The 26,524-nt window shown below is 51.2% G+C and overlaps 8 protein-coding genes across 8 annotated transcripts; 6 read left to right on the plus strand and 2 right to left on the minus strand.

The window, feature by feature from the left end:
- Positions 1–903: 903 nt before the first annotated feature.
- PFICI_10952 (Glycogen synthase) lies at positions 904–3,359 on the plus strand (the record flags this gene model as incomplete). The annotated part of the gene is made up of 5 exons (XM_007839533.1): positions 904–1,060; positions 1,138–1,235; positions 1,298–1,573; positions 1,640–3,195; positions 3,248–3,359. 5 exons carry the CDS (start codon positions 904–906, stop codon positions 3,357–3,359), a joined length of 2,199 nt encoding a protein of 732 aa, XP_007837724.1.
- A 1,179-nt stretch (positions 3,360–4,538) lies between these two features.
- Positions 4,539–5,598, plus strand: PFICI_10953 (uncharacterized protein; the record flags this gene model as incomplete). Its single annotated transcript, XM_007839534.1, has 3 exons — positions 4,539–5,265; positions 5,353–5,411; positions 5,488–5,598. The coding sequence occupies 3 exons, from the start codon at positions 4,539–4,541 to the stop codon at positions 5,596–5,598; spliced, it is 897 nt and encodes a 298-aa protein (XP_007837725.1).
- Positions 5,599–8,279: 2,681 nt separating this feature from the next.
- On the plus strand, positions 8,280–10,448 carry PFICI_10954 (uncharacterized protein; the record flags this gene model as incomplete). Its single annotated transcript, XM_007839535.1, has 2 exons — positions 8,280–8,635; positions 8,834–10,448. 2 exons carry the CDS (start codon positions 8,280–8,282, stop codon positions 10,446–10,448), a joined length of 1,971 nt encoding a protein of 656 aa, XP_007837726.1.
- A 1,042-nt stretch (positions 10,449–11,490) lies between these two features.
- On the plus strand, positions 11,491–16,440 carry PFICI_10955 (uncharacterized protein; the record flags this gene model as incomplete). The annotated part of the gene is made up of 7 exons (XM_007839536.1): positions 11,491–11,685; positions 11,774–14,333; positions 14,442–14,752; positions 14,814–14,977; positions 15,041–15,090; positions 15,187–15,583; positions 15,657–16,440. 7 exons carry the CDS (start codon positions 11,491–11,493, stop codon positions 16,438–16,440), a joined length of 4,461 nt encoding a protein of 1,486 aa, XP_007837727.1.
- Positions 16,441–16,621: 181 nt separating this feature from the next.
- On the minus strand, positions 16,622–17,570 carry PFICI_10956 (uncharacterized protein; the record flags this gene model as incomplete). The annotated part of the gene is made up of 2 exons (XM_007839537.1): positions 16,622–17,141; positions 17,242–17,570. The coding sequence occupies 2 exons, from the start codon at positions 17,568–17,570 to the stop codon at positions 16,622–16,624; spliced, it is 849 nt and encodes a 282-aa protein (XP_007837728.1).
- Positions 17,571–19,839: 2,269 nt separating this feature from the next.
- On the plus strand, positions 19,840–21,225 carry PFICI_10957 (uncharacterized protein; the record flags this gene model as incomplete). The annotated part of the gene is made up of 1 exon (XM_007839538.1): positions 19,840–21,225. The coding sequence occupies one exon, from the start codon at positions 19,840–19,842 to the stop codon at positions 21,223–21,225; it is 1,386 nt and encodes a 461-aa protein (XP_007837729.1).
- A 688-nt stretch (positions 21,226–21,913) lies between these two features.
- Positions 21,914–23,023, plus strand: PFICI_10958 (uncharacterized protein; the record flags this gene model as incomplete). The annotated part of the gene is made up of 1 exon (XM_007839539.1): positions 21,914–23,023. One exon carries the CDS (start codon positions 21,914–21,916, stop codon positions 23,021–23,023), a length of 1,110 nt encoding a protein of 369 aa, XP_007837730.1.
- Positions 23,024–23,252: 229 nt separating this feature from the next.
- On the minus strand, positions 23,253–25,096 carry PFICI_10959 (uncharacterized protein; the record flags this gene model as incomplete). The annotated part of the gene is made up of 2 exons (XM_007839540.1): positions 23,253–24,827; positions 24,890–25,096. The coding sequence occupies 2 exons, from the start codon at positions 25,094–25,096 to the stop codon at positions 23,253–23,255; spliced, it is 1,782 nt and encodes a 593-aa protein (XP_007837731.1).
- Positions 25,097–26,524: the final 1,428 nt, after the last annotated feature.

Genomic DNA, 26,524 nt, shown 5'->3' on the forward strand with positions numbered 1-26,524 from the left:
TTTAGATTGGGGAAGTTCGCGCTAGGCTGTCGCAGCGTCTGGAGCTGGAACTGGAGCTGGCAAGTGCTGGACTGGGGAGCGGATGGAGGCGCTGGAGCTCGTACCCATGGGGCCTCGACCAACCGCCAACCACCTCGGGCCCTCCAGATTGTACCAAGTGGGGGTCTCTTGGACCGGGGGGCAGGGGGGGAGCTCTCGGTCTTGCAAGCCTAGCACCAAGTGTGATGCCATTCGATGGTCATACGTAAGGTACTCTGTAGCTGGCTCGGTTTCTTTCGCACTCTCTCTTGCGGATGTTGTTGCTGCTCATCGCTCCAGGTTACGGTTGCAAGCTCATTGTTCAAAAAGTTGGGGGACTGGGATTAGAAACTCCACTTCCAATTTGTTTTTGGGCGTGTCTTTTTTTTTTCTTCCTTCCTTCGTTCCTGCTCCTGCTCGCTGAATCTTTACTCTGATCTTCCCCGATCCAGATCCAATTCAAGCGAAGAACCATTCTCTCTTCTTCTTCTTCTTCCTCAACATATTTCAGGAATCTGTCACGTTCCTATCTTTATATTAACCTCTGAGCCACGCGCTCCCCAATTGACATTGTACCAGACTGTCACGAGAGCTTCTTGCATCTGTTTTGGACCTTTTGCGTTAACTACGCGGGTACCTTGAAGGTAAGCTTTCCAGTCCGGCTTCTCTCTGCGCGCCACACGTACATACACACACACCAGCACACTTGCTAGGCAAGCAATTGGGAGGCGAGTGTCATGAGCTTTAGAGACAAGCAGAAACTCTAAAAAGAAAACATGACATAAACTCCTACATACTTGCTTTTTCTCTTCTTTTGGACGCACACCTGCTTTTTTCGACTCCAAATGTCGCTTGTCAAAAACTCGGCATTCTTTTCGCAACACAATGGCTGCTGAACTACCGCCGCTAATCACTCGTGCAGAAGATTCGCTCGAGCAGCCCTTCTCAAGCCAAACCGCCAATATGAGCGACGACGAAAGACCGGCCAGGGAGGTCAAGAACCACCTCCTCTTCGAGATCGCGACCGAGGTGGCTCATAGAGGTAAGCTTGAGCTTCTTACCCCTCGTCCAATCCCTCTGCCATTCATCGTCTGATCAACCGCTGACACCAAAACATAGTCGGTGGAATCTACTCTGTCATCAAGTCGAAAGCTCCCGTCACGACTGCCGAATATGGCGACCGATACACCCTGATCGGTCCTCTCAACCACCAATCGGTAAGTTCTTGTCCTGCGAACCCCGCTCAAGAATCATGGCTAACATGAAGGAAAATAAACAGGCTGCGGTCGAGGTCGAAGAGCTGGAGCCTTCCAACCAAGAGCTCGCCAAGAGCATTGAGGCTATGCGAAGCCGCGGCATCGGTATCCTCTACGGACGATGGCTGATCGAAGGTGCCCCCCGTGTCTTGCTGATTGACACCAAGACTGCCTACAAGTACATGGATGAATGGAAAACAGACTTGTGGAACTCTGCCAGTATTCCTTCCCCACCAAATGATGACGAGACAAACGAGGCCATTGTCTTTGGTTATCTCGTTGCGTGGTTCCTTGGAGAGGTAAGCTTCCATCTCAACGCAGTCAGTCCTTGACAACGCAAGAGCATAGTTGACCCGCTTGCATAGTTTGTCTGCCACGAGAAGACCAGGGCGGTCATTGCTCACTTCCACGAATGGCTCGCCGGTGTGGCTATTCCTCTTTGCAAGAAGCGCAGGATCGATGTGACCACCATCTTCACCACTCACGCAACTCTACTCGGCCGGTATCTCTGTGCTGGATCAGTCGACTTTTACAACAACCTGCAATGGTTTGATGTGGATGCTGAAGCTGGAAAGCGTGGCATTTACCACCGATACTGCATCGAGCGAGCCGCTGCTCACTCTTGCGACGTCTTCACAACTGTTTCCCACATTACAGCATTCGAAAGTGAGCACTTGCTCAAGCGGAAACCCGACGGAGTCTTGCCCAATGGTCTCAATGTCACAAAGTTCTCCGCCATGCACGAATTCCAGAACCTGCACCAGCAGTCGAAGGAAAAAATTCACGACTTCGTGCGTGGACACTTCTACGGCCACTACGACTTTGTCCCAGAAGACACGCTCTACTTCTTCACCGCCGGTCGATACGAATTCAGGAATAAGGGTGTAGACATGTTCATTGAGTCATTGGCTCGTCTGAACCACAGACTGAAGTCGGCTGGTAGCAAGACGACCGTGGTCGCTTTTGTCATTATGCCTGCCCAGACAACTTCCCTTACGGTGGAAGCTCTCAAGGGCCAGGCCGTAATCAAGTCTCTCCGCGATACCGTCGATGTCATTGAACGTGGCATTGGTCGCCGTGTCTTTGAGCGATCTCTCAAGTGGCATGAGGGCGACCCGCTCCCTGATGAGAAGGAATTGATCACCAGCGCTGACCGTGTCTTGTTGAGACGACGTCTGTTTGCCATGAAGCGACACGGTCTGCCACCGATCGTGACGCACAACATGATCAATGACCAGGAAGACCCGATTCTCAACCAAATCCGTCGTGTCCAGCTTTTCAATCACCCAAGCGACCGCGTCAAGATTGTCTTCCATCCAGAGTTCCTGAATTCGGCCAACCCAGTCTTGCCTCTGGATTACGACGACTTTGTTCGAGGTACCCATCTAGGTGTCTTTGCATCCTACTACGAACCGTGGGGCTACACACCCGCCGAGTGTACCGTCATGGGTGTTCCCAGCATCACCACGAACCTTTCCGGCTTTGGTTGTTACATGGAGGAGCTGATTGAGAACTCGAGCGACTATGGAATTTACATTGTCGACCGACGTAACAAGGGAGTGGATGACTCTGTCAATCAGCTCACGTCGCACATGTTTGATTTCTGCCAAAAGAGCCGTCGTCAACGTATCAACCAAAGGAACAGAACAGAGCGACTTAGCGACCTGCTTGACTGGAAGAGGATGGGCATGGAATACGTCAAGGCACGGCAACTCGCGCTGCGCCGGGCATACCCTGGATCATTTGCCGGCGACGAGGAGGAGGATTTCATTCCAGGCGTCGAGCAGAAGATTTCTCGACCCTTCTCTGTACCTGGCTCCCCTCGTGATCGCAGCGGCATGATGACCCCAGGTGATTTCGCTAGTCTGCAGGAGGGACACGAAAGCCTTAGCACCGAGGACTATGTTGCTTGGAAGCTGCCGTGAGTTCAATTGCAACAACATTTTCGTGGCTTGAGCTAACAATTTTTGTAGTGAGGAAGAGGACCCAGACGAGTACCCCTTCCCCTTGACGCTTCGGACAAAGAAGCCTTCGACGTCGGGAGCTGCTAGCCCCTTGGACAGCATCAGACTGAACGGCAACTAGTGTGGGCACAGTGTTCTGAAAATGCCGTCCATGCGAAGAATGTTGGGACGGACTGTCTAAGTTCAAGGGATGAGGGTATGATTTGAGGAGGACAAGCAGGACATTGCTCTCTAGTGGTCGACTTTAGGTCTCTAGCCACGATATTGTGGCAGTCACTCACTTTGGGCCTTGTGGGAATGTGGAGCTGTTTTGCAGAACACACTCGAACCCGAATTGGAGTTGCAGGAGGACATGGCTATTCATTGAAAGCAGCAGTCGATATCGTGGCCAGACTTTAAAGCTGGCTCTAACAAACATTACATGGGCTAGGTGTCATCTCTGCATGGGAATTGAAACACAAACATTGCATAGCAGCCGCATCAACATTTCATGTCACTATAGGTATCGTTATCAAGAAATGCATTAATACTGGACCAATTGACTTGTAGCATGATCATTATTTCCTTGGTTTAGGTACTAGCAACCTAGGTACCCAGCGTGTTTATTATACATGTATATTAGGCTGGGGTTTCGTACACGTGTTAACGGCCAAGAACCGGCGGACCGCATATTGAAGCTCGTCTACCTTATTGGACATCTAATGTATCTGTGTATTGCTGGCTTCTCTACGAGGTTGATCCCGGGACTTGATAGATGAAGCAGTGGATCAAAGGTTGCGGGTGGCTTTCAGCGGGCCGGGAATAACCTTTTGGATAGCTGGTATACTGAACATGGTACGGCAAGGCAAATCAGCTTCCGTCTCAAGATTAAAAGTCGTTTTGAAGGCTGTAATCATGTAGAGGAGATCAACTAGAGGAGAACAGGGAGACAATAGCCACTCGTGCTCAGCACTACAATATTGCGTTCTGTACCAGTCATGCATACTGTCGGGACGTGGTTGTCAATCGGCGGTGCATCACTATCAGACATCTTGGTTGAACGATCATTCTAGGTTTAAAATCTGCAACATGCTGCCGTCCATACATGAAGGAATACCAACGTGAATGGCTCACACCTCAAGCAGAGAAAATGCGGGGCTGAAGCAATGTTGCTCTGCTTATGTGGTACAACAAAGTCGTGGTGGCCTGCACTTGCCCCTCGTGTTGGTTGCCGTCTTATTCCATCTTTTTCATTTCTTTTCTCATCTAGGAGTATTGCAACACTCAAATCACGTCCATACGGTTTCGATATTCTCCTGCAATGACAGGCGTCGATACAGGCGCAAAGGCGACGATAAATGAGCGAACGAGACTCATTGCTACTATTCGAGTAACACCGCAGCAGGGCAAGTTTAGATACGGCGACATTGAGAGGCGATATGCTGTCATTGCTGTCTGCTCAACTTCAATTGCAGTCTTTATTGCAACCATCATCTGGTCGGTCGCTTCTCTCCTGCTCTCGGATTCTGCAACGGAAAATACACCAACCATTAATTATTGTTTCAACACCTCGACCGCCTACGCAAGCGCAGAGGCTCTAAACAACAATATTGATGCTTTCTGCCAAGATGTAGCCGACAACGCACGCACTTTCTCATACAGCCGCGTGTGGACCAAGATCTATTACTCCAATACACCCGAGGAATACAAAATGACTGTAGCATTATCAAAACGTACGTCTGGATTTGATCGCCACAAGTGTATAGCGTCCATGAGCTCCATCGTCAACAAGTGCGACATTGACGTGAGCGGGAGCACATCGTTACACTGGAAACATGGTGGAGGACGCGTGCAAGAACCATACGAATATACAATTGAGATTGCCCGTCACAACCGGCCGTGGCCTCCGCCGTCAAAGCCTTTACAGCACTGCGAAGGATGGTACAAGTTCATATTCCACCACTTTGATATCTATGGTGCTGCTTGGGCGAGTCATGATTGGGGGCAAAGGTCGCTTTTGCCAGCCATCAACCCGTGTTGTGGCCCGGGTAAGTTTTAAATTTCCAGGAAAACAAAAAGACGGACATTGGTTTTGCTACAGTATATAACTAGTATCTGACCCATTTGTGTTATAGGAAGCCTTACTGGGTGGGGGTTTGAATACTTTGATCAGCCAGATGAAAACGGTCACGAGGTAAGAAAAACCGTACTTTCCAACGGAATCACTATTGCTCCTATGGAATATCTAACCATTTTATACTGCTTATTAGTGGCACGCATGGTTCAATACCGCTCTGGGAACGAGAGGTCGGTGCTTTGATAACAGTATAGTTCAGTGCACCGCTGGTGGACCTTGTGATTCTTACTGTATTGGTAATTGATATCTGGGATATTGATTGGAGGCGATTTTACCACGACAAGGTCGGAATCTGTCTACACAGCTAGAAGGCATGCCGCAGATGTTTCCCCCCCCCCCTCCCCCTTTTGCCTCGTTGGCTTTGCTATAAAAGGGGATGTACTGGTTCTCAAATCGTCATGTTCGTTCAGTCCAGAAAATTGGCAACTTGTTCTCAAACTTGTTCATTTATTCTGCTGCATCAATTTCGTAAGGCGAACAAGTTCTTTGTGATTACTGCTGTTGAGATTGACGCGCGGCTTGATGCTACGCTGAACAAAGGCGATGATCTATGTTCGACATGGAGCGATGGGCTGAGCCGTTAATGAAGTAGTGTCTCGAATGTACGACAAAACACCAAGCACAAGCTTCCACAGCTTGGTGGGCCCCATCTCTAAAAGTGATGCATACAGTTTCAGGGTCTATTGAGGATGATCTCGACAAGTAGAAGAGATTCTGTATACGATGTAGACCGGGAGTTACTATTTTGGTTTTTCCGAGAGGCCTCTCGCGGCTCCACGTTCAAAGTGTAGTATAATGATAAAAATCTGAATTTTCTATTTTGGCATACTGCTGACATCATCGGAACTTGACCCCTCTCTCATTAAGATTATCTCAAAAAGATTGCGCAAACTTAATGAGACAAGAGAGAAACGACGTGTGCGTTCTCGTACCTGTGCTTTCTTTCCTTTGCAAAGCGAGTGGGTGATGGGATCGGCAGAGCATTTCTGAAACAAAAGCGCGTCTGCTCAGGGGTCTTTTGGGTCTACCAAAAATGCCAACTAACAGGTGCTAGCTTGCAGATCACTTGTCGGAACAAACCAGCAGGCAAGAAACAACCGACCGGATCTGTCATCCATCACCCCCCAAAGCATTAATCCCTACCTGGGTATTTTGGGTGAGTGTCGAAAGTGATTGGGCCTGACGTGTGCTTGTCGTATGGTGGGCGGGGGCCGAAGAGTGACGAAAAAGATCAAGGGAAGAGACGAGCTTTCCAAGTCTCTTCCAGTGACGAGACGAGACATAGCTAGCTCCCAATTTAGCAGCTAACGGCTGCCGCATCCCACTGTCATCAGACTGGGTGCAGGTACGTATGTAGTCGTACCGTACCTTGGGAGCCCAATCAAAAAAGTTCAAGTCGACTCTCGAAAGTCAAGTAACTCAGTCTGCTGCATGAAGCAAGACTGACTGATGTCTCTTGTTCTTTGTCGTGTCAATTCTCCATTCGGGCGCTTACCTACGTGTTTTTCATTGTTCTTTTCAACAACCTCATGCCAAGAAAAGATCAGCTCCAGATTCAGTCAGCTAGTTGCCAATTTAGTCAATCATATCCACGAGTTACTCGACCAAAGAGAGACTCTTGCACATGATCACAAACTCTATCACCTATCATTCACGACCCGTTACTGACTTTTGTGGTATGTATGCAAGCTCTGCAGGAGGGTCCAAAGGTTCAAACCGTCCTCCCGCCCGCCGCCAGCCGCTCACCCACCCCTCCTTTGCAGCCAGCCCCAGTGTCCGGTCCAAGTCCCCTACCTAGGTATCTAAACGTTGGCGTGTAACTCCACCATTCCCATTCCAACACCTACAATTACCCCACCCATCCATTACCAGCAGGACCAGCGCGCACCATTAGGCATCGCGGAACCCAGCTAATGCACCCCGGCTACTCGGATTCGTCCCTCACAATTTCCAAAGCAGTGACCTAACGAGGATCAGTGGTCAGCAGCAGCAGCGCCGGCAGCAGCCCTGCAAGCCATTGCCAGCAACCAAGGTAAGCAAGCAAGCAAGCAAGCAAGCAGCTCGTCCACCTCTATCTAATTCATCATATCTTGTTCTCTTTTTGATTTACTTTTCTAACTTCTCCTGTGTCTACCCAATTATCAGCCATCTCCTCTCTCACAGATTTATATCGGACTGGAGACAGAATTCAGCATCAACAATACGAGCGCAAAAGAGAGTAGCGAGGCAAAGCACCCACCTGCCCCGCGAAAACGGGCCTGACTGATCTCATCTCCGTCCAATCTTATTACAGCCAAAGGCCAAAGACCAAAGACCAAAGACCACACACACAGTGGACGGCCCCCGATACCAAGTACCTGACCTGAATACTACTCCAACCCGATAGTCGGATCTACGGCGCAAGGAGGAGGGATCTGGGTTTATATTACCACCACTGCAGATCGACCTACCAACCTACCCATGCAGCGTGGACTTTCAGTAATCCCAGAATAATTCATTCAAATTCATTCGTTCGGATCTGCGAACCCACCAACAACAAGGAGGAAGGAAGCACAAGCAGCAGCAGCAAACCGCAGTGGCGGCAACCAACTACTCTCCCAACGACTTAAACTGTCATCGAAAACGAACGAACCCCTCCATTCCATCCAATCCATCATCCCATCTAGGTTACCTACTACCTCGGCCGCTGAGGGATCCTCCCCCATACATTAATTTCTGCCACCACCCTCCAAAAAGAAGGTCGACGTCGCCAGCCTCGTTTACATTTCCGCAATATTCCTACTTCATGTGAAGCTAGGAAAAGCAATTGTCGAAAAACAACAATCTATTCGTGTTCACTCGTCTTTGACATTCACCGACTTCCTCCCTTGCCCCAATTTTCCGAATACTCCTTGACAGAGACGCACTTCTAAAGAGTTGTCAACCATGGGGTTCACAAAGCTCTTTCGGCGGAGCAAGAAGTCGAAATCCGACACCTCGGACTTTAACTTCAACTACGATCGCGATGCTCGCTATGCCTCCGAAAAGGCCGGATACAACAAGAGGAATAGCCACTTCATGGCCATGCCCCTAGACAATGGCATTTTTGCACCGTGGTTGCAGCTCCCCGTGCCTATTCTGCAGAGGATCTTCTCCTTTGTGTGTCCCCACTGCTACGACGAGAGCTACGAGACATGCGAACAGAGCGCCATTGAGGATGCTTGCATGCTTTGCGATTTGAGGGATATCTCGCATGCTGGTCGGGTGTGCAGAGCTTGGAGAAAGGTGGCCGTGCCCATGATGTAAGTACGGGAGCTTGCATTCAAGGCCTTGTTTGAGCTAGGACGGCAGCAGTCGAGTCTCACACTGCCAGCAATACGAAGACAGTAACACGGCCTCGTTTGTTGGCAGTTGAGTATCGCCTGGAAACAGATGGCCAGTTTTAAGGATGAGGCGACGAACGAGTTGAGACCAGTCAAAACTAACATCATCTTCTACAGTTACCACAGCATACGTATTGATGCTGTCCACTACTGCGAACGCGAAATCTACCTTTCAGATATGCGAAAGCGCAAGACAAAGTTCGATCGCAATGGAAACCCGGAAGACCCGGCGAGCGCACGACTCAACCTGCTATGCCGCACTCTTCGCGACGACCCCACGAGGCTGGGCAAAATGGTCCAGTACTTTAAGACGCCGTACATGTTGCGAGAATCGAAAACGTCGGATCTTGCTCGCACCATTGCAGTCCTCCCCAATTTGCACTACCTAGACCTGCCAGAGGGAGTCTTCGCTGGAGACCCTGCCTATGCGACGCTCACGCTCGAGGTGCAGGCTAGATGCCCGGACCTCAGAAAGATGACGTACCTAGGCGGATGCGAGCGCAACTTGGAAACTCTGGCCTCGGGCAACGTCTGGACAAAATTGGAGGTCTTGGAGCTCACCAGGATCAATATGGACCCGCAGACCTTGAGACATTGCCTGTCCGTCATGCAGTGTCTTCGAGCACTCAAGGTCACAGAGAGTCGGGTTATGGACGATGACTTTTTCAGGTACAATGACGTCTTACCTGCAGTACCAGCTCTGGAAGAGCTTATTCTCAAGGAGGTGCCAAGAGTGGCAGCCGCTGGCCTGGAAGCCTATCTTTCGCGTCCTGATGTCCAATCGCGTCTCAAGGTGCTATCCCTTCAAGACACAGGAATCCACCCGACCAACCTGCATGAGGTCTTGTTCAATGCGCCCAACCTGCAGGCCTTGTCGCTGATTGCCGAGGTGGACACTGCATTCCCGTTCAATGCCAATATTCCACCATTGGCCAACTTTAGCCTCAAGACGCTGCGTTACGAGATCACGGCCTCGCCAGAGGTGGGCGCATATGCTGGCATGACGCAAGGATATTACAACTACTTGGCCCAATCTCTGTTTGCCGACGGTTTCCCGCTACTCTCTTCTCTTTATGTTCGAGATGAGACTTTTGCGGATAGGCTACTGGGTCTTCCGCCACCGATGCCAGGATATGCAGGCGGTGCTCAGCGCCCATCGAGTTCTTCGTCAATGGGCCCCTTTGGGATGGGCGGCGGGTCTATGAGCCCCCAATCCACAGGCGGAGGCAATCCATTCTCACCCGGCTTAGCAGCGCCTGGTGGCAACACCAATAGATTTAGCAGCAACAATCCGTTTGCCCAACCACAGGTCCAACAGCGCTTTGGAGGTCCTCCGATGCTGAATCTTAATCAGACCTTGGCGGTGTACACAAAAGGCGAAGACGAAAACGACTGGGGCCTAATCAAGATGGACCCCTACGACAACCCCGGCTATGCCGGCGGGCGTGGTGTCGGCGGTGGCCGCGCTCACCATGCGAGAAGTAGCTCCGCAACTCACGATCGACCCTTGAGCAGTTATGGATTAGCCGACGTAGGGTCGAGATGGAGAGAGGGCAGCGGCGGTGCCCGTATGAGTGTCATCATGGGTAATGGGGCAGGTGGCTTCCTGGCAGTACCAGGCGGTGCCGATCCGTCTCACACCAGGAGGAAGAGTGAGGGCAGCGGTGCCGACGAGTGGCCGAGACCAAAGAGCAGCTCAGGAGCCAGAGCCGACAAGGATCTCTGGCGGTAAAGCGATGATGCGGGAGATGTGAAAAAAAGAAGAACTGAAGAAAAATGTTTGAACGGCCGTCGTTAACGAGAAAGGGAGGCGCTATAGTGGATGTTGGAGTTTGTCTTCGTCATGGGACTCTGTAATCATGGAGACATTGATCAAAGCAAGCAAGCATTGCTTACATACCATTCTATGACGGACAATTTGGCTGAACTTAGGGAGGAGGCTTTATACCCAATGGGATCAATTGAAAATTTTGCTGTACTCTGATGAAATACTAACCTTGGTGTGACGTGCCGATATGATATATGCTCAGGGAAATGTGGGTATTAGACTAGAATGGTATATGGTGATTGGAAACAGATGATAACCGAGAGAGGTCGGAGTAAACCATGGTGATCCGTAGCACTATGGTATTGGCCAGCCACTAACAGTGCACAATTAACGAATGCCAATTTTGTATAGTCGATGGATTCCACCAGGACATCTTTTCCACTGTGTGCAATTGCAAAACTGGAAATCCAGTATATCAATTAAAAGGAATTTCATCGTATTTGTTCAAGGGTGAAACAAATCTCATGTTTTAATCAAGATTTTCCATCTTCTACTCGGATACTTTCTTTACCCTCGTTTTTCTCTCTCTCGGGATTCGGAACTCATGTCAGCATCATGGGCATGGGTAATGCCGAGAAATACTTTAGTCTACACCCAGGCAGCATTATCATTTGCCCATGTAACCCCCCACTTCCGAAGCCGAAGTAAAATGATACCAGGTTATTGGAACCGGCAACAACAATGTGTCAGAGCCGCATCGTATGAGAAGAATTTTGGCGAAAAGAAGGAGTCAGACTCTGGTCTTGTTCCTTGGATCACCAATTTTATTGAGTGTTATGCGAGTGTAAAACTGTGGGTGTTTACAAACCTGCTAGAAGCACAATTCAATCCTTCCAAGTCGTCTACCCAAGGCTACCTAATCAGATCAGACCTTCAAGGACTCGTCGATTGACTCACCATCCAGCCACCAGGTCCTTTGGTTTGGACTGAATTGGCAATCAAAACAATGCCCTTTTCTACGGGCGAGGAGAATCTGCTCCAGCTGAATCAGGCCGACTTTGACTTTAACGTGCAGTTCGAGCAGCTATTCTTCTCCATCATCCCATCCGTCTTGTTCATTGTGACCTCGCTATGGCGGACCATATCTCAAGCGCGGAAACCCACCGTGGTGAACGCGCCTGTATTCCAATTGATTAAACTAGTATGTCTTTCTCTTATACACCGTAAATATATATCAACAGTCTAGAGTATTTATATCACATAATACTAACGTCGATACTTCCACAAAGGGCGCCATCACAACATACGTTGGTCTCGAGCTGGCACTCCTCATCCTGGTGGCAGTGGGCTCGTTCCGCGCAACCACCATGTTTGTGGCTGCGTCGGCCCTCAAACTCGTGTCGGCTCTGGCCATGATCACGCTGAGCGTCGTGGACCACAGCCGCAGTCCACGGCCGTCGGTCCTGCTGAGCAGCTACTTGTTCCTGACGCTGCTCCTCGACGGCGCGCAGGCCCGGACGTTGTTTTTGCTGTCCGCCTCGGACAAACCAGAGCTCACCTACAGCAGCATCTTTGCGGCAGCCATGGCCCTCAAGGCTGCTATCCTGTTGCTCGAAGCCCAGCGCAAGTCCAGATGGGTGAGCTGGCCGGATAATGAAGGCGAAAAGGAGCACAGCCCCGAAGAAACGAGCGGCATCTTTTCCTTGGGCGTCTTCTTTTGGCTGAACCGACTGTTTGCGGAAGGCTATAGCAAAGTGCTCGGCCTGGCCGATCTATACCCGCTGGACCGCTCCCTCAACGGCAGGCTGCTCCATGACGAATTTTCCCGGACCATGGACTATGCGAAACTCCAGGGCGACCAGTACGGCCTCGTCAAGGTGCTCGTGCCGACCCTCAGAGTCCCGCTGCTCTTGCCCGTGGCGCCGCGTCTGGCTCTGCTGGGCTTTACCTTTTGTCAGCCGCTCTTTCTCGAGAAACTGCTGGACCACCTCGCCGCGCCACAGATTGAGGACAATGTCGGGTACGGCTTTATTGGCGCCGCTGTTCTCATCTACACGGGTATTGCCGTCTCGTATGCCTTGACGTCGTATTTTCACCACCGCGCCCGCACCATGCTGCGGTCCATCCTGGTCACTGAGATCTTTGACAAGGCGACCAAGGCCCGCATGGGCGGCGGCGGCGGCACGAGCAATGATGATAGTGCCGCGCTCACCCTCATGAGCACCGACATGGAGCGCATCCGAGTGGGACTGGCCAGACTGCATGATATCTGGGCCTCCATCATCCAAGCCGGCCTGGCCGGGTGGCTATTGTACAACCGCATCGGCCTGGCCTTTCTGGTGCCTATTGGCCTAGTGACGGCGTGTTTTGGCGGCCTGGGCGTCCTCGTCAAGTTCACGGGAGACTCGCAGAGATCGTGGATGGAGCGAGTACAAAGGCGTGTGGGCCTGACGGCAACGGTGATTGCCAGCATGAAGAACCTGAAGATATCGGGTCTCTCCGGCGTAGTGGGAGGACTCGTCCAGGAACTCCGCGTCGTGGAACTGGCGGCGGGCACTCGGTTCCTGCAAATCGTCATCGTGGCGGCGCTCCTGGGGTTCACGCCGCTGCTGGTCGGCCCGCCGCTCACGTTTGCCGCCGCCGGTGGGCGCGCCCTGGACGTCTCTCGCATGTTTACTAGTCTCTCATACCTCTTGCTGCTCACCAGGCCCCTGGCGGATGTATTCCAGGCCATACCGCAGTTCCTGTCTGCCCTGGCATGCCTCGGCCGCATCCAAGCCTTTCTCGAGTGTGAGACCCGGCACGACTTTCGTCGTGTCTTGGCAGACTTGAGATTAAACTCGGAGAAGCCATCAAATGAGAGCGGTGCCTCGTCCGAGGGTGTGGCGTCGGTACACCCAATCACTATAGAAAATGGCAGCTTTGGATGGGAGCCCGACAAGTTTTCATTGCGAGATATCAACACCCGCATCCCCAAGTCCTCCCTCACCATGGCCATTGGCCCAGTCGGCTCGGGCAAGTCGACCCTGTGCAAAGCCTTGCTTGGCGAGATTCCCTATAGCCAAGGCAGCGTGGTGCTGAGTAACAGATTTCCTCACGTGGGCTTTTGTGACCAGACGGCATTTCTTTCCAACGGTTCAATCCGGGACAATATCGTGGGCTTTACCCCGTTTGAGCCGAGCCGGTACCACGAAGTCATTGAAGCCACGGCCCTAGCATTTGATATTGCCACGCTGCCGAAGGGTGACGGGACCAACATTGGCTCCGACGGCATCACCTTGTCCGGGGGCCAGAAGCAGCGCGTCTCGCTGGCGCGCGCTCTGTACCTGCACTCGGACCTGCTGGTGCTCGACGACATCTTTAGCGGTCTCGACGCCGACACCGAGGACCAAGTCTTTCGCCGCGTCTTTGGGCCCGAGGGGTTGCTGAGGCGGCGCGGCACGACCGTGGTATTGTGCACCCACAGCGTCCGACACTTGCCGGCGGCCGACTACATTATTGCCCTGGGACAGGGCACCATTGCCGAGCAGGGGACACTTGACGAGCTCATGGCTGGACCGGAGGAGGGCTATGTCCAGCGTCTGGGGCTGAGGAGCCCGTCCGACAGCGACGTTACCTCCGACGCGTCGACGCCAAAGGATAGTGGTGGTGCGCAGGAGCCCGCGTCACTGGTGCTCGCTGCCACGACGAGCCATGCCTCCTTGGCGGCTCCCAATGTGGACGAGTCTCGTAAAGTCGGGGACAAGACGGTCTATAAGCATTATATTAAGAGTATGGGCTGGTTTTTGGCAGCTTGGAGTTTATTCTTTGCAGCGCTGTGGGGATTCTTTACCAATTTTTCCACCGTTTGTGAGTTTATCCTTGTCCCTCTCGTTCAGGTCTGATATAGTCGACATATTCCACAAACGTGACTTGAGAGAAATAGCAAAGACTGACCGCGTCGATGTGTTCCCACAGGGCTAACCTACTGGACCGACGATGCCAATTCTGCCCACCCGAAACACGGCTATGCCTACTACGCCGGGATATACGCCTTGCTTCAAATCAGCGGCATGATATCGCTGTTACTTCTTGGTGTGGCCTTGTTCATTGTTTCGGTGAAAAGGGCAGGCGCCAATCTTCACCAAGATGCTCTCAAGACATTGATGCGAGCACCTCTGCGATTCTTCACCAAGACGGATACTGGCGTCGTGACCAACTTGTTTTCGCAAGATCTGAACCTTATTGATACCGAGCTGCCAGATGCCGTCTTGAATACCCTGTTTTGTGTAAGTTTGTCGTCGTCGTCCACGACTAATGATTTCAATTGAGCTAAATGAGAACTTGCAGGTCTCTCAAGCCATTGGCCAGGCAGCCGTCATGCTGACTTCCTCTCCATACTTGGCTATCAGTTATCCGTTCCTCGGTGCTCTGTTGTATATTGTACAGTGGTTCTACTTGAGAACTTCTCGACAGCTGCGGTTGCTCGACCTCGAGGCCAAGAGTCCCCTGTAGTAAGTCTACCCATGGTACAATCTGGTAGTTCGTCGTGATTTGTGCTGACACGGGATGAAAAGCACTCATTTCCTCGATACACTAAAAGGCATCACAACCTTGCGAGCTTTTGGTGAGTATCCAGCATCATTGATGGACTGCAAAAGCGTTCTGTGAAACGCATACCGCTCTCGGAAGCCTCACAAGCAGCTGCTAACACCATGTTCAGGATTCATCCCCAATGAAATTTCGAAAAACTCGCACCTGATCGATTCTAGCCAAAGACCAGCCTACCTGTTGCTCATGATCCAGTCGTGGCTGAATCTCGTCCTGGACCTCGTAGTCATGGTCATGGCGGCCGTGCTGACGACGCTCGCGGTCCGCCTGCACTCCAACGCCGGGTTTGCTGGCGCCTCTCTCGTCACCCTCATGAGTTTCGGCGACAACCTGTCGGGTATTGTCACGTACTGGACCAAGCTCGAGACGTCCATTGGAGCCATTGCCCGGCTCAAGACGTTTAACGAGACGGTCGCGCCAGAGGACCAGGAACAGGAGACCATTGTGCCGCCTGAGCAGTGGCCCCAGAATGGTGCGATAGAGCTCAAGGGTGTCTCGGCGAGTTATGAGTAAGAATGAGATCCCTCCAGAATATCATATCCCTCATGAAAAGACTGATCAGTGCTAATGAACAAGCAGTAGCGACAATGATACAAATGGCGCACCACCCAATCTGGCACTGCGCGACATCCACTTGTCTATCAAGCAAGGCGAAAAAGTCGCCATCTGTGGACGCACCGGCAGCGGCAAATCCAGCCTGGTGGCGCTCCTCCTCAAGCTCCTGGACTCGGTGCCCGAGACGGCCGACGAGGCCATCATCATTGACCAGACGCCTCTGCGCCGCGTGGACCGCGGCGCCCTGCGCCAGCGCCTCATTGCCGTACCCCAGGAGGCCGTGTTCCTGCCCGACGGGTCCACCTTTCGGCGCAACCTCGACCCCTCGGACAGCGCCGCCTCGTCATCGGCAGAGGCGTGCCGAGATGTCCTGGTCGCCGTCGGCATGTGGGATTTTGTCCGGGATCGCGGCGGTCTCGATGCGGGTATGAGTCCCGGGACCCTCAGCGCCGGGCAGCGGCAGCTCCTCTCGCTTGGTCGGGCTTTGCTGCGGCGTCGCGTGCGAGCGGCGCAGGGACTGGGTCTAGGCTTGGGTAGCAGCGGCGGGGGATCCGAGGGTGGAGTGCTCTTGCTCGACGAGGTGAGCTCGAGTGTCGATCACCACACGGAAAAGGTGATGCAAGATATCATCCGGACCGAGTTCCAGGCTTATACGGTGGTTGCGGTCAGCCACCGGCTAGACATGATAATGGATTTTGATCGAGTTGTTGTCATGGATACCGGAGAAATTGTAGAGGTTGGAAATCCAATGGTACTTGCGGGAGAGGAGGGGACGAGATTTGGTGACCTGGTTCGGGCTGGTGGCTTGTAGATGGAAATGATATGTGTATATTTGTGGTGAGTTGTATATAATTTAGATGACGACTTTACTTGTTTGAAGTCTTCATTACTAGTAATCGTATATATCTGACACAGGTATCTCATTACAGCACGCAACAAGCATGCACTTACTTTGAGAATGCACAATTTCAAGCATCAACCCAGTGTCATGCTCATACACGGCGAGACTGCATTCGATCTGGCTCGACAAAGCGTTCAAGTCGAAAGGGATATTCGTCAAATTGTTGACCCGAGGATGGCCAGCTGACCCTCAGAAGGAAATAATTGCAGGGGGAAATCTGCTTTAGCGGCTCAAACAGTGGCGTCTCGAAGTCATCAAGTTGTGTCCCCTGCCGAGACAGCTCATCCCGCCGAGCGCGGAACCCGAGAATGTGTATCGTCACGACCAACGTGTGCAGCGACCGCATCGACGCCACCACGGCCCAGACGCACTCCCAGGGCGTGTCGCCATGGCCGATGCCGCCGTCCCAGCCGGGCCAGACGCCGCCAAAGGCATTGTGTGATTTTGTGACGAGGCCATCGCGTCGCCATTCCAGGAAGAGGGATAGCCGGACGTGCCGCACATTGTCAAGGTGGTGAGGGATCACGGTCCGTGGAAATACGCAGATGGACACAATGTTGCTAAAGTGTATAGTGCTGGTCCTATAGAGGACATCTACGGCCTCCGAGTATCTGCCAAATGCATCAGCAATAAGTTTTCTAGATCTGGCCAAACGATCATGATTCATTCCCAAGAAATATCCAAAGGGGCAAGAATTTGTGGCCCTCTCACATTAATCGACAGGCAGTCAAGAGAGCACCGACCGGACTCCTCTCGGAGAGTGGCTGGCGGTCGCGAAACAAGTCGAGTTGCTCCTGTTCCATGGTGAAATTGGTTTCCAGGGGCAATCCGATGCACTTTTCGTGGTCGCTGGTATCCGTCGAGGTTGGCTCGAGGCAGCGCAGGCCGGCGAGCTTCTTGTCGTGAATAAACATGTGCAGGTGTTTTGGCCCAAATACGTGCTCATAAATCATGAATCTTAGTTCTGGAAGCAGCATGGTGAAGAACAATGACGACGTCTGGAGTAGTGGACCTGTTTCCGAGACTGATGAATGGGCCATTGTGTTAGGTGTATGTGAGGATACTGTCCCTTCCATGACCTCGTGGTGGTTGGAGACTGTTTGCCGTACTGTGTCTGAGAAGCAATAATGCGTCTATGTTGTATTCGCATAAATCAAACAGATACTGCCCACCTTGTAAAATATGCGAAGAAAGAATTTGTCAATTTAGTGATTAGGGAAAACAATAGTTCTTTACCACAAGGACTTTGTCAGCTTGAAGTTTAGCTCTCTGTCCTAGGTCCTAATCTTCAAAAAGTCCTACACAGCCTCTCTTTCATACTCGAAAAGTGGCGAGTGGGGTTCTGAGTGATAGGGTAAAGCGGCTATGTTGCTTGGGCCAAAATTAGACTCGAGAACAATGTATAGGCAGTCAACTAATCGAGAATGAGGTAGAATTGGGATATTCTCATGTCCATTCTTGTAGTTATACAGAGAATAGAAACCGGTGAGTATAAATACGCAGCCTCGGCTACAGATGTTTCTAATCATCATTTTTGCCTTGCTTCTTGGTTCGGCCAACTTGCCAATGGATTACTCCTTTGTCCACGTCGGTCGGTATGCCTCCAAATATGTCTACGAGGTTTGATATTTAGGTGTGATCTCGAAATGTAATTGAATAATCGAGAAATGCATCGCATGTGATGAAGCTAGTGGTATAAAAGTTCCCAGTGGCATTATGGATGTGGATGTAACAGACGGCACGACCTTGAAATGGCAAAGCCAAACCTCAGCTGCGACTCTATGTATGCCCCCACCAAGCCCACTATCAGGGTTTCTCCACGATAAGTAATTTCTGGGCGGCAACAGTGGATGTCTTGCGACATGGTCTAATCTAAGACCACGAATCTCCAACAGCAACCAATCAAGTGGTCAGCCGAGCAACGGCAGGCACGACTGAGACACCTATCTCCCAAAAAGCGTCGCTTTAGCTCACTTGGGAGAGCGCCAGACTGAAGCCCCAAACTTCAGGACCTTGTTATCTGGAGGCACTGTGTTCGATCCACAGAAGCGACATTTCCTTTTGCATTTTTTGTTGATTTGGAGTGACCTTTTTTCCCCCCTTGTCTTTTGGTGCATGCATTTATTTCCTTTTTGCAACGTCGGGGTTTTGTTTGCTTTTTTCTTGACATATGCGGTGCAACCACTGCAATAAAAGTTGACCCAAGCTTGTGGCTCTCCCGCCGTAACCGTTTTGAGGCGCGTCTCACGCGCTGCCGCCCATTGCATTCATGCACCATTTTTGGCTGTTATTCTAATATAGACTTGCCATGCAATGCGCCTTGTTTGGACGTGTGTTATACAGCCATCCAATGGCCATTGCCTTGATCATAACTACTTGCTTGAATCATGTCAATGGGTAAAAAAGGTCGCAGTCAGCTTCGTCTTAGCGGAATAAATGCCTTTTGATCTGCCTTTTAGCTGACCATGCTTGTACATTAAACACAAGCCTTGAATCTGGCGGCTCGGCCGATTGACTTTAAAGTTGCACCCACGCCTATGCACAAATGAAGCAAGTCCTGTACTATCTATGCAATTCATGAGTATGATTACACACAAAGGAAACCAGCTAATCTATCATTTCTTACAGAGTAATAAAAACCACAAAGAGGATCCCCCCCGAATGATTTGACAGCGGGAGCCAGCGATCCCGCAAGCTGAAAAGTTTAGTTCATGGTTGGCCTCGCTAGCGGAACGGGGTATCCTTTGTCGCTGCTGGCACCAGGGACGGGTGACCACGTTCTTGTACAGGACCCCCCATTCTATGTCTGTCTCCCTTAACATGGAGAGTAGAGCCCCTGAGTCAGTCCAACTGCGGCGGTCTGTCAATTCCCCCAGAAACGACGGTTCCAATTGATCCAACCCCGGACAAGGCGAACGACAGTTTGTGCCTCTCTATCCTCCAGACTAGCGATTCATCAGCTCACCACAGAACGCTTGGCTGTACGGAAGCTTAGACACACTACCGAACCTAGCGCCCTCTCTATTGAGAGCTTGGCAACCACCAAAAAGATTCTCTCTGCAAAGCCAGTGGAAGAAGCCTGTAAAAGAGAGAAGGAATGGACCTTTGCGTCACTCAGCTGGGGCAGCGGGTCGTACAACTGGCAATTGCTCCCACAGCCACAACAACCTTCTTTTTGTTTACATAGTTTGCGAGGTGAAGTCCTCTTATTTTTTATTTTTGGGAGAGATTCTAGTTTTTTCTTCTTCTTCTCTTCTTCTTCTTGTTCTTGACACACCAGTGCAAGGAAGAGAGAACATCACCACAATCATGCGTCTCCCTCACATCTGTGCCATTGCCGGCTCGTTGGTAACCACCAGCACGGCTAGCGCCATCCCCCTAGAACAGTCTCAGCAGCAGCATGTCCTGCTCAGCCCAAGCCCAGACTCGACAGTGACGGCTCACCGGCCATTTGAGACTGGAGTCGGCCACTTCAGCGAATGGTCCCGTGAAACCAAGCGGCACTTTCTCATTGACTGGCAGGCGGGACGGGCCTCTGAATGGATCATTGTGCAGGGCAACGAGGGCGGTGACCTCGATTCCATGACAGCCGCCCTGACATGGGCGTACCATTTGCAGCATGCCACTGCCAACACTTCAGAGCCCATCAAGGCGATTGCCCTGTTGCAGACGCCCACCGATGCCTTGGACCTGCGCCCCGAGAACAAGCTGGCCCTGGACAACTCCCAGATGAGCTCGGGGCACTCGGATCTCCTCACGCTGGACGAGCTGCCCGAGGACCCCCAAACGCTGGCCGATGATATCAAGGGTATCGTCATTGTTGATCACGCAGTGCCCCTGAGAAAGTGGAGCAATGCCAAGATCATTAGCATCTTTGATCACCACCACGATAATGGCGCTGGACCTGATGCCCAGCCTCGCATCTTTGAGAAAGTGGCCAGCTGTACCACCATTGTCGCAAGACAGATGCTCGACGAGCTGGAGAAGCTGCCCGAAGAGTATCACATGCCGCACGAGCTGCTTGAGCTCATCTTGTCGGCCATTGCCATTGACTCTGGCGGTCTGTCCAGTGCTACGGATGCAGACGTCGAGACAGCCGGCAGGGTCCTGGCTCGAAGCAACTGGCGCGGCAAGAAGCTCGAAAAGAAGATGCGCAAGCTCGCCGACAAGCTTGGTGACGCCAAGAAGGATCTTGACCACCTCGGCGTCCGCGACCTCCTGCGCAGAGACTGGAAGGGCGACTTGGTCGACACGCCCTCGCCACGCACCCCTACGGTGAGCCTTGGCTTCTCGTCCATCCCATACTCGTTCGACAATCAAATCACCAAGACCGAGTTTGGCGAGCTCTTTAGCTGGTTCGCTATTGAAGCCGCCTGGACTGCGCAAATGGGTGCCGACATTAGCATTGCCTTGAACAAGTACAAGATCAAGGACAAGCACGGCAAGAAGCGCAAGATTAGAGAAATCGTCTTGTGTGTCCGCAACGATGTGCGCATTGACGAGGCACAGGCCGACGACCTGTTCCGAACAGTCTCTGAAGCCATTGAGAACGACAAGACGCTCAACGTCAAGCCGTGGCACCGCGCCGACGAGCTTGGCAGGCGGCAGATGATCTGGACGCATGAGCGTTCGGACGCGGGAAGAAAGGTTATCCGCCCCATTGTCGAGGCCGCAGTCAGAGACTGGGATATGTAAGTCTGCAGTTAATGCAGCGTCGAAAGTCCTCAATTGGCAGTGTTGGTCTTGAACCCTTTATGCCATATCCTCCCTCGTCGGGAACCATTTTGCTTGCCGCCTGGCAAGTTGCTCGCTTTGAGCTATACAAAAGTCAAGGGTCACTTGGGTGGAACCGAGTAAAATATTAATCATTTGTGCTAGGTCTTGGACAGAGAGCAAGGCAAATTCCAAAAGTACAGTGTATCATAGATTTAAAATAGACTAGGCCTTGAAGCAAAGGTCTCTGTTGGCTGAACTACCCAAGCAAACAAACAAACAAATCCATAACCATCAGATCAATTATTCCATGTAAACACAAAACTTGGTGCTCAGGTTCCACGGTTGCCATGCTGCTAACAATACCAGCAAGAGTCCCTTTTACAGTTGGAAGAACACAAAATGAGAACACCAGTGCAAAAGTCTTGTAAGCATAATCTTGCTCCATACCCACCTGTAGGGCTGCAGACGATATCGGGAGCTAAGAACTACCAAGGACAACCCTCTCGGCTCCGAGACAAATGACAACCCGAGCAATTTGACCAGGCTATAATGATTTCAATTGGTGGTTCGTATCAATCCCGACAGTCAGCGCCCCCTCTTCGCCCGTCTCTACCCCTCTCCATCATTACTCTCAGAATCTGTTTATCAACATGACAATATTTTATACATGGCGCAGGACCTAAGAGCATATGCACCTGCGTGGCTGCAAGCCATTCAGCAGCGAGCTTCCTTCTTGCGTCAGCGATGCTTTGACTACATATCCCTCTTGGGATCCTCTTTGCCAATATTGTCGACGAGACGCCCGGACACCGACCCAGATGCACACATTTTACAACAGCGGCATCCTCTGCTCCACGCGAATGCCGAGTCGAGTGAAGAGTACTTGGTCCTGTCCGACGGGCGAAAAGTTGGTGTCGCATATTATGGTGCGCAGAGTGGCCCGGTGGTCTTTTACTTGCACGGGTTTCCCGGCTCTCGACTATCTGGCACTTTTTTCGATACTCCTGGCAAGAAGTTAGGGGCCAGGATCATTGCCGTGGATAGACCTGGCATTGGAAACAGTTCTCCGCAGCCTGGCCGCACAATATTTAATCATGCGAATGATGTGCGCGAAATTGCCGAGCTTTTGGGTGTCGAGTCTTATGGCATCATTGGCGTCTCTGGCGGAGGCCCATATGCTCTAGCTTGTGCCTACCTCTTGCCCAAGGAAAACCTGAAGGCCGTCTCCATCCTTGCTGGGATGGGTCCGATTGATATTGGGACCAGAGGCATGAACTGGAGCAACTGGTTCATATTTAATGGTTTCATGTATTTCCCCTTTATAATTCGTTGGATCCAGAACAAGCTAGTAGCAACCTTGGCGACGGTTTCCAACGAAAAGATTGTCGCCCTGGTCGAGAGGCAGTTGTCGAAACCGTCAAATCGACAGTTCATGTACACTGCCACGGATATCGCCATTCTAAGAGATCCCGACTTTCTCTCCATGATGCTCAACTTTTATAGGGAGCATTACAAGCAGGGAGTCGACGGCCACATGGAGGACGGACGGGTCTTGACCACGAATCTGGGGTTTCGCCTGCAAGATATCCGCCCCAGTCTGCCGATCCAAATGTGGTACAGCAAGGACGATACCAATGTACCGTTTCGGATGGCTCGAGCAATGGCTGAGCGTCTCAGCTGTCCACCCCAGTTCCATGCTATTAGCGACGAAACACACTTGAGTCTAGTGTTGAAGTATAGTGCCGATGTCTTGGAGCATCTGCTTGAGAAATTATAAGTCCGACTCGGATTCCTCGCTAAACCATCCTCTTTTTGAGTAATTATAATATTGACATGATTCCGCGGATAATCAATTGCGTTTACTTGTAATTCAAGAGTTGATCTATCTGATATACTGAAGAGAGAGGTGCTGAAAAGCAAACTAGGTATGTACCCGAGCAGGTAATCTGCGGTCGGTCTCGAGGCCGGTCTTGACAACGTCAGTGCGCGCACAAGATGGCCAATCCTTAGACTTCTCTATAATCCCTCTTGATCAGGTCTGCTGCTTTCTCTGCGATGGCATATACCGTAGACTGCAGATTCCCCGTGGTGACGATGGGGATGATGCTGGAATCGACAATCCGAAGATTGTCAATACCATGTACCCTAAGCCGAGTGTCCACGACACCCCCTTTCTCCTTGGGAAGCATTGCACATGTACCTGCATAATGCCACATGGATACCGCATTGGAGCGAATGTAGTCCTTGGTGGCCTCCATGTTGGAAAAATCGGTAGTTGGGTCCAGGTAATGCAGAGGTTCCCTCAGAAGCTTGTTGAATGGCGATGAAGTCGCGAAACTTTGCAGGTATCTCATCTCATGTGCAAGCACTTCAATATCGACAGGGTGAGAAAAATATTTCGGATCAATCACGGGAGTTTCCGAAGCCAGCCGAGATCGTATGTGGACGCTCCCAAGAGACAGTGGATGGGGAAGATACGCAACCAGCGTTAGCCAAGTACCTGGAACGGGACTTTTCCCAGCTTGGCTGAGCACGGAGAGATAGGCCCCAGATGGCATTGTCGGATCAGTGAGGACCTTTCCAACAAAGTCGTGGAGATCTGCACCTATACCGCCATGGCCATTGTTCGATGGGACAGGCTGATTCTGGTCCAGAAGTTCTTTCAGAGCTCCGGCACTGTCCCGTGATAACTCTGTAGTGGTCGGCATGTATGCATACGTGGCCGTGCCGGGAGATGTCAGCAATCCAGTTCTATGCGTCGCATATTCCTGCATGGCCTGCCCGATTGCCTCTGGTTCCTGTCTTGCAAGAGGATCCATGGTCTCCAGTCCATCTATAGCCTGTACGCTTATTGGACATACTATATGATCCTGCAGATTCTCGCCAACCCCAGGAAGTTCCACGACCAGTGGTATGTTGTTTCTCCTTAGTATCTCGGCATTACCAACCCCGGAAAGCTCCAGTAACTTGGGGGACTGCAAAGCACCGGCGGCAAGAATGACTTCCTTGGCGGCTGTCACTGTCTCGGTCTTCCCGTTATGAGTGTACTGAGCCCCAATCGCTCTGGTGGCGGAACCTTGCGTCTCGAAAATAATCCGCTCCACCACTGCATTTGTGAGGAGCTGTAGGTTGTTGCGATCCTTGATGGGGTTGTAGTATGCCGTGGTAGCGTAGCTCCTTTCTTTTCTCGAGGGGTCCACCGTCGCAAGGCTGCTAAAGGCGCCGACGGGTTGGCCGAGCCATGGCTCTGCAGACACATAATGTCCCTTGGCCTGGAAGGTTTCGTTCCAGACCTTGTGAATTGGATGAGAAAGGTTTGTAGATAACGAGACCTGGAGTGGTCCATGGAAATCCCTCTCCCCGTCTCGTTCACCCTTGGTTCTCTGTGTAACTCCTGGCAATGTGTGAGAACGGGCATAGTAGCGTTCTAGTTCCTGCCAATTCCAACCCGGATTTCCAGCCTTCTCCCAGGCATCAATAGTGTGTTTTCCGGGGGGAACAAACGCCTGGCCATTGATGGCACTAGATCCTCCAAGAGCACGTCCTTGGTGCAAACCAATTTCCCTTCCATTGAGTGTAGGCTATTTGAAACATGAGAGAGTGAGCAAAGGACATGACCGAATTTCAATGGGGATTCACTCACCTGTGGCTCCGACTTGAAGCCCCAGTTCGCATCTGATTTCATCAGGGTAGCATAGAAAGCTGGAGTCTTGACGCGAGGGTCATCACTGAGATCTGAGCCGGCCTCCAGGACAAGCACACGATGGCCGGGATTCTCGGACAAACGTGATGCCACCACAAGTCCAGCCGTGCCCCCACCGAGGATCACAAAGTCAAAGGTGGAAGTCATTCTTTCTTGCAAATGGTTGCAACACGGAGGTATATGCAAGATATGTGGTGATAGAAGCAAGAGTTTCTAGCTTCCATGGCAACCGTACAATAGTTCTTTTATAAGAGTCAAAGCAAGAGGAGACTCGATCGTTTGGGGGAACGAGATGACAGGTTACAAAGTAAGAGGAACATACGACAAGACCGTATAGTGCCGCAATCTCACGTCACACGGGAGATTTCGCCCATGTGACATTGTCTTTTGCTTCCACATACGAAGCCACCTTAGCGCGGCAATCAGCATTCGCGTATGTACTGGCAAGGTACAAACGAGAGAAGTCAGCAGAGACTTTTTGGCCGAGAATATGGAAAGCTGAACCTAACGCCAGACATATGGATTAGCGAGGGATATTTCATCACTTTCTTTCCCATTTTTCTTTCCCAATTTTCTTTTCGTACTTTGAGGTCTTGTGCGTGCATACCAGGTATACATATATGCATTCGTGGTCCAACATGTCCATGCCTTTTGGGTCTTTTTTTTTTTTTTTTCGTTGAGACGAACGAGCTTATAGTGAGTGAATACGACAATACAATGTAATGTGTCATCGAAACAGGAGTTTTAGAGAGTGTCATGCGATTTAAAGGTGCAATGTCGTAAAAAAGAAGGGACATAAGTCCTGTCGTAGCGTGTCGTAGCGCGTGTTTGGCAAATCTCACCGACGCTCTCAGACTCTTTGTGCGTTTAATGGTGGATCATACAAGCCCCAACCCCCTCCCCTCTTGAGAGGATCAGCACAAAGTCATATATAGATAAATATTCAGAGGTAATGCGCTTATTGGAAGAAAACCGTTAAGCGTTTTGATGGCATGGAGCGTTATGGCATTACATGTAGCCACGGTTACCCAAAGTCGGAATAGCCCAAAAGCATAAGATGTGCCCGCATACCTCGTTGTCAGTGGATGAAGCAGTCTGCTGAGGGGTGTCTTCCATTGCCTAGGGCGAGAATCTTCCAGGGGAATCAGGTAGAACATCAACAAGAGGCAGACCAAAGCATTGAGGTTAGTGAATTGTGCTTCTCCTGGGAGAAAGTACGGGTGGTCTGGGAACTCGGCAAACATGCGAAACGGGACTGAGCTGGGGAAGCCGAAGATCCACAGTAGGAAGGTTTCGATACGTGCGCAGGTAAGGGCGAGCACGTCTAGCACATAAATGCTGGTCGATATAATGGATGTAAAAAGACCCCAGGTATCTTGTATGAGGGCCATCGTCTTCGAGGGTCAGAGAACCTGTACGTCAATAAGCTGAATCCTGCGGCTGGTCTGTAGGGTCAAAATGATTTTTAGACTGACTGTTGACAGGTTTGAATACGCGTTTGGTAAAGAAAGGATTGAATGCTGGATCTAACTGTCTTGTGGGTGATCGTGCGTCGAAACAACATATCGCACCTGG

This window comes from Pestalotiopsis fici (assembly GCF_000516985.1).
Source record: "Pestalotiopsis fici W106-1 unplaced genomic scaffold PFICI_Scf_8, whole genome shotgun sequence".
NCBI lineage: Eukaryota > Fungi > Ascomycota > Sordariomycetes > Amphisphaeriales > Sporocadaceae > Pestalotiopsis > Pestalotiopsis fici.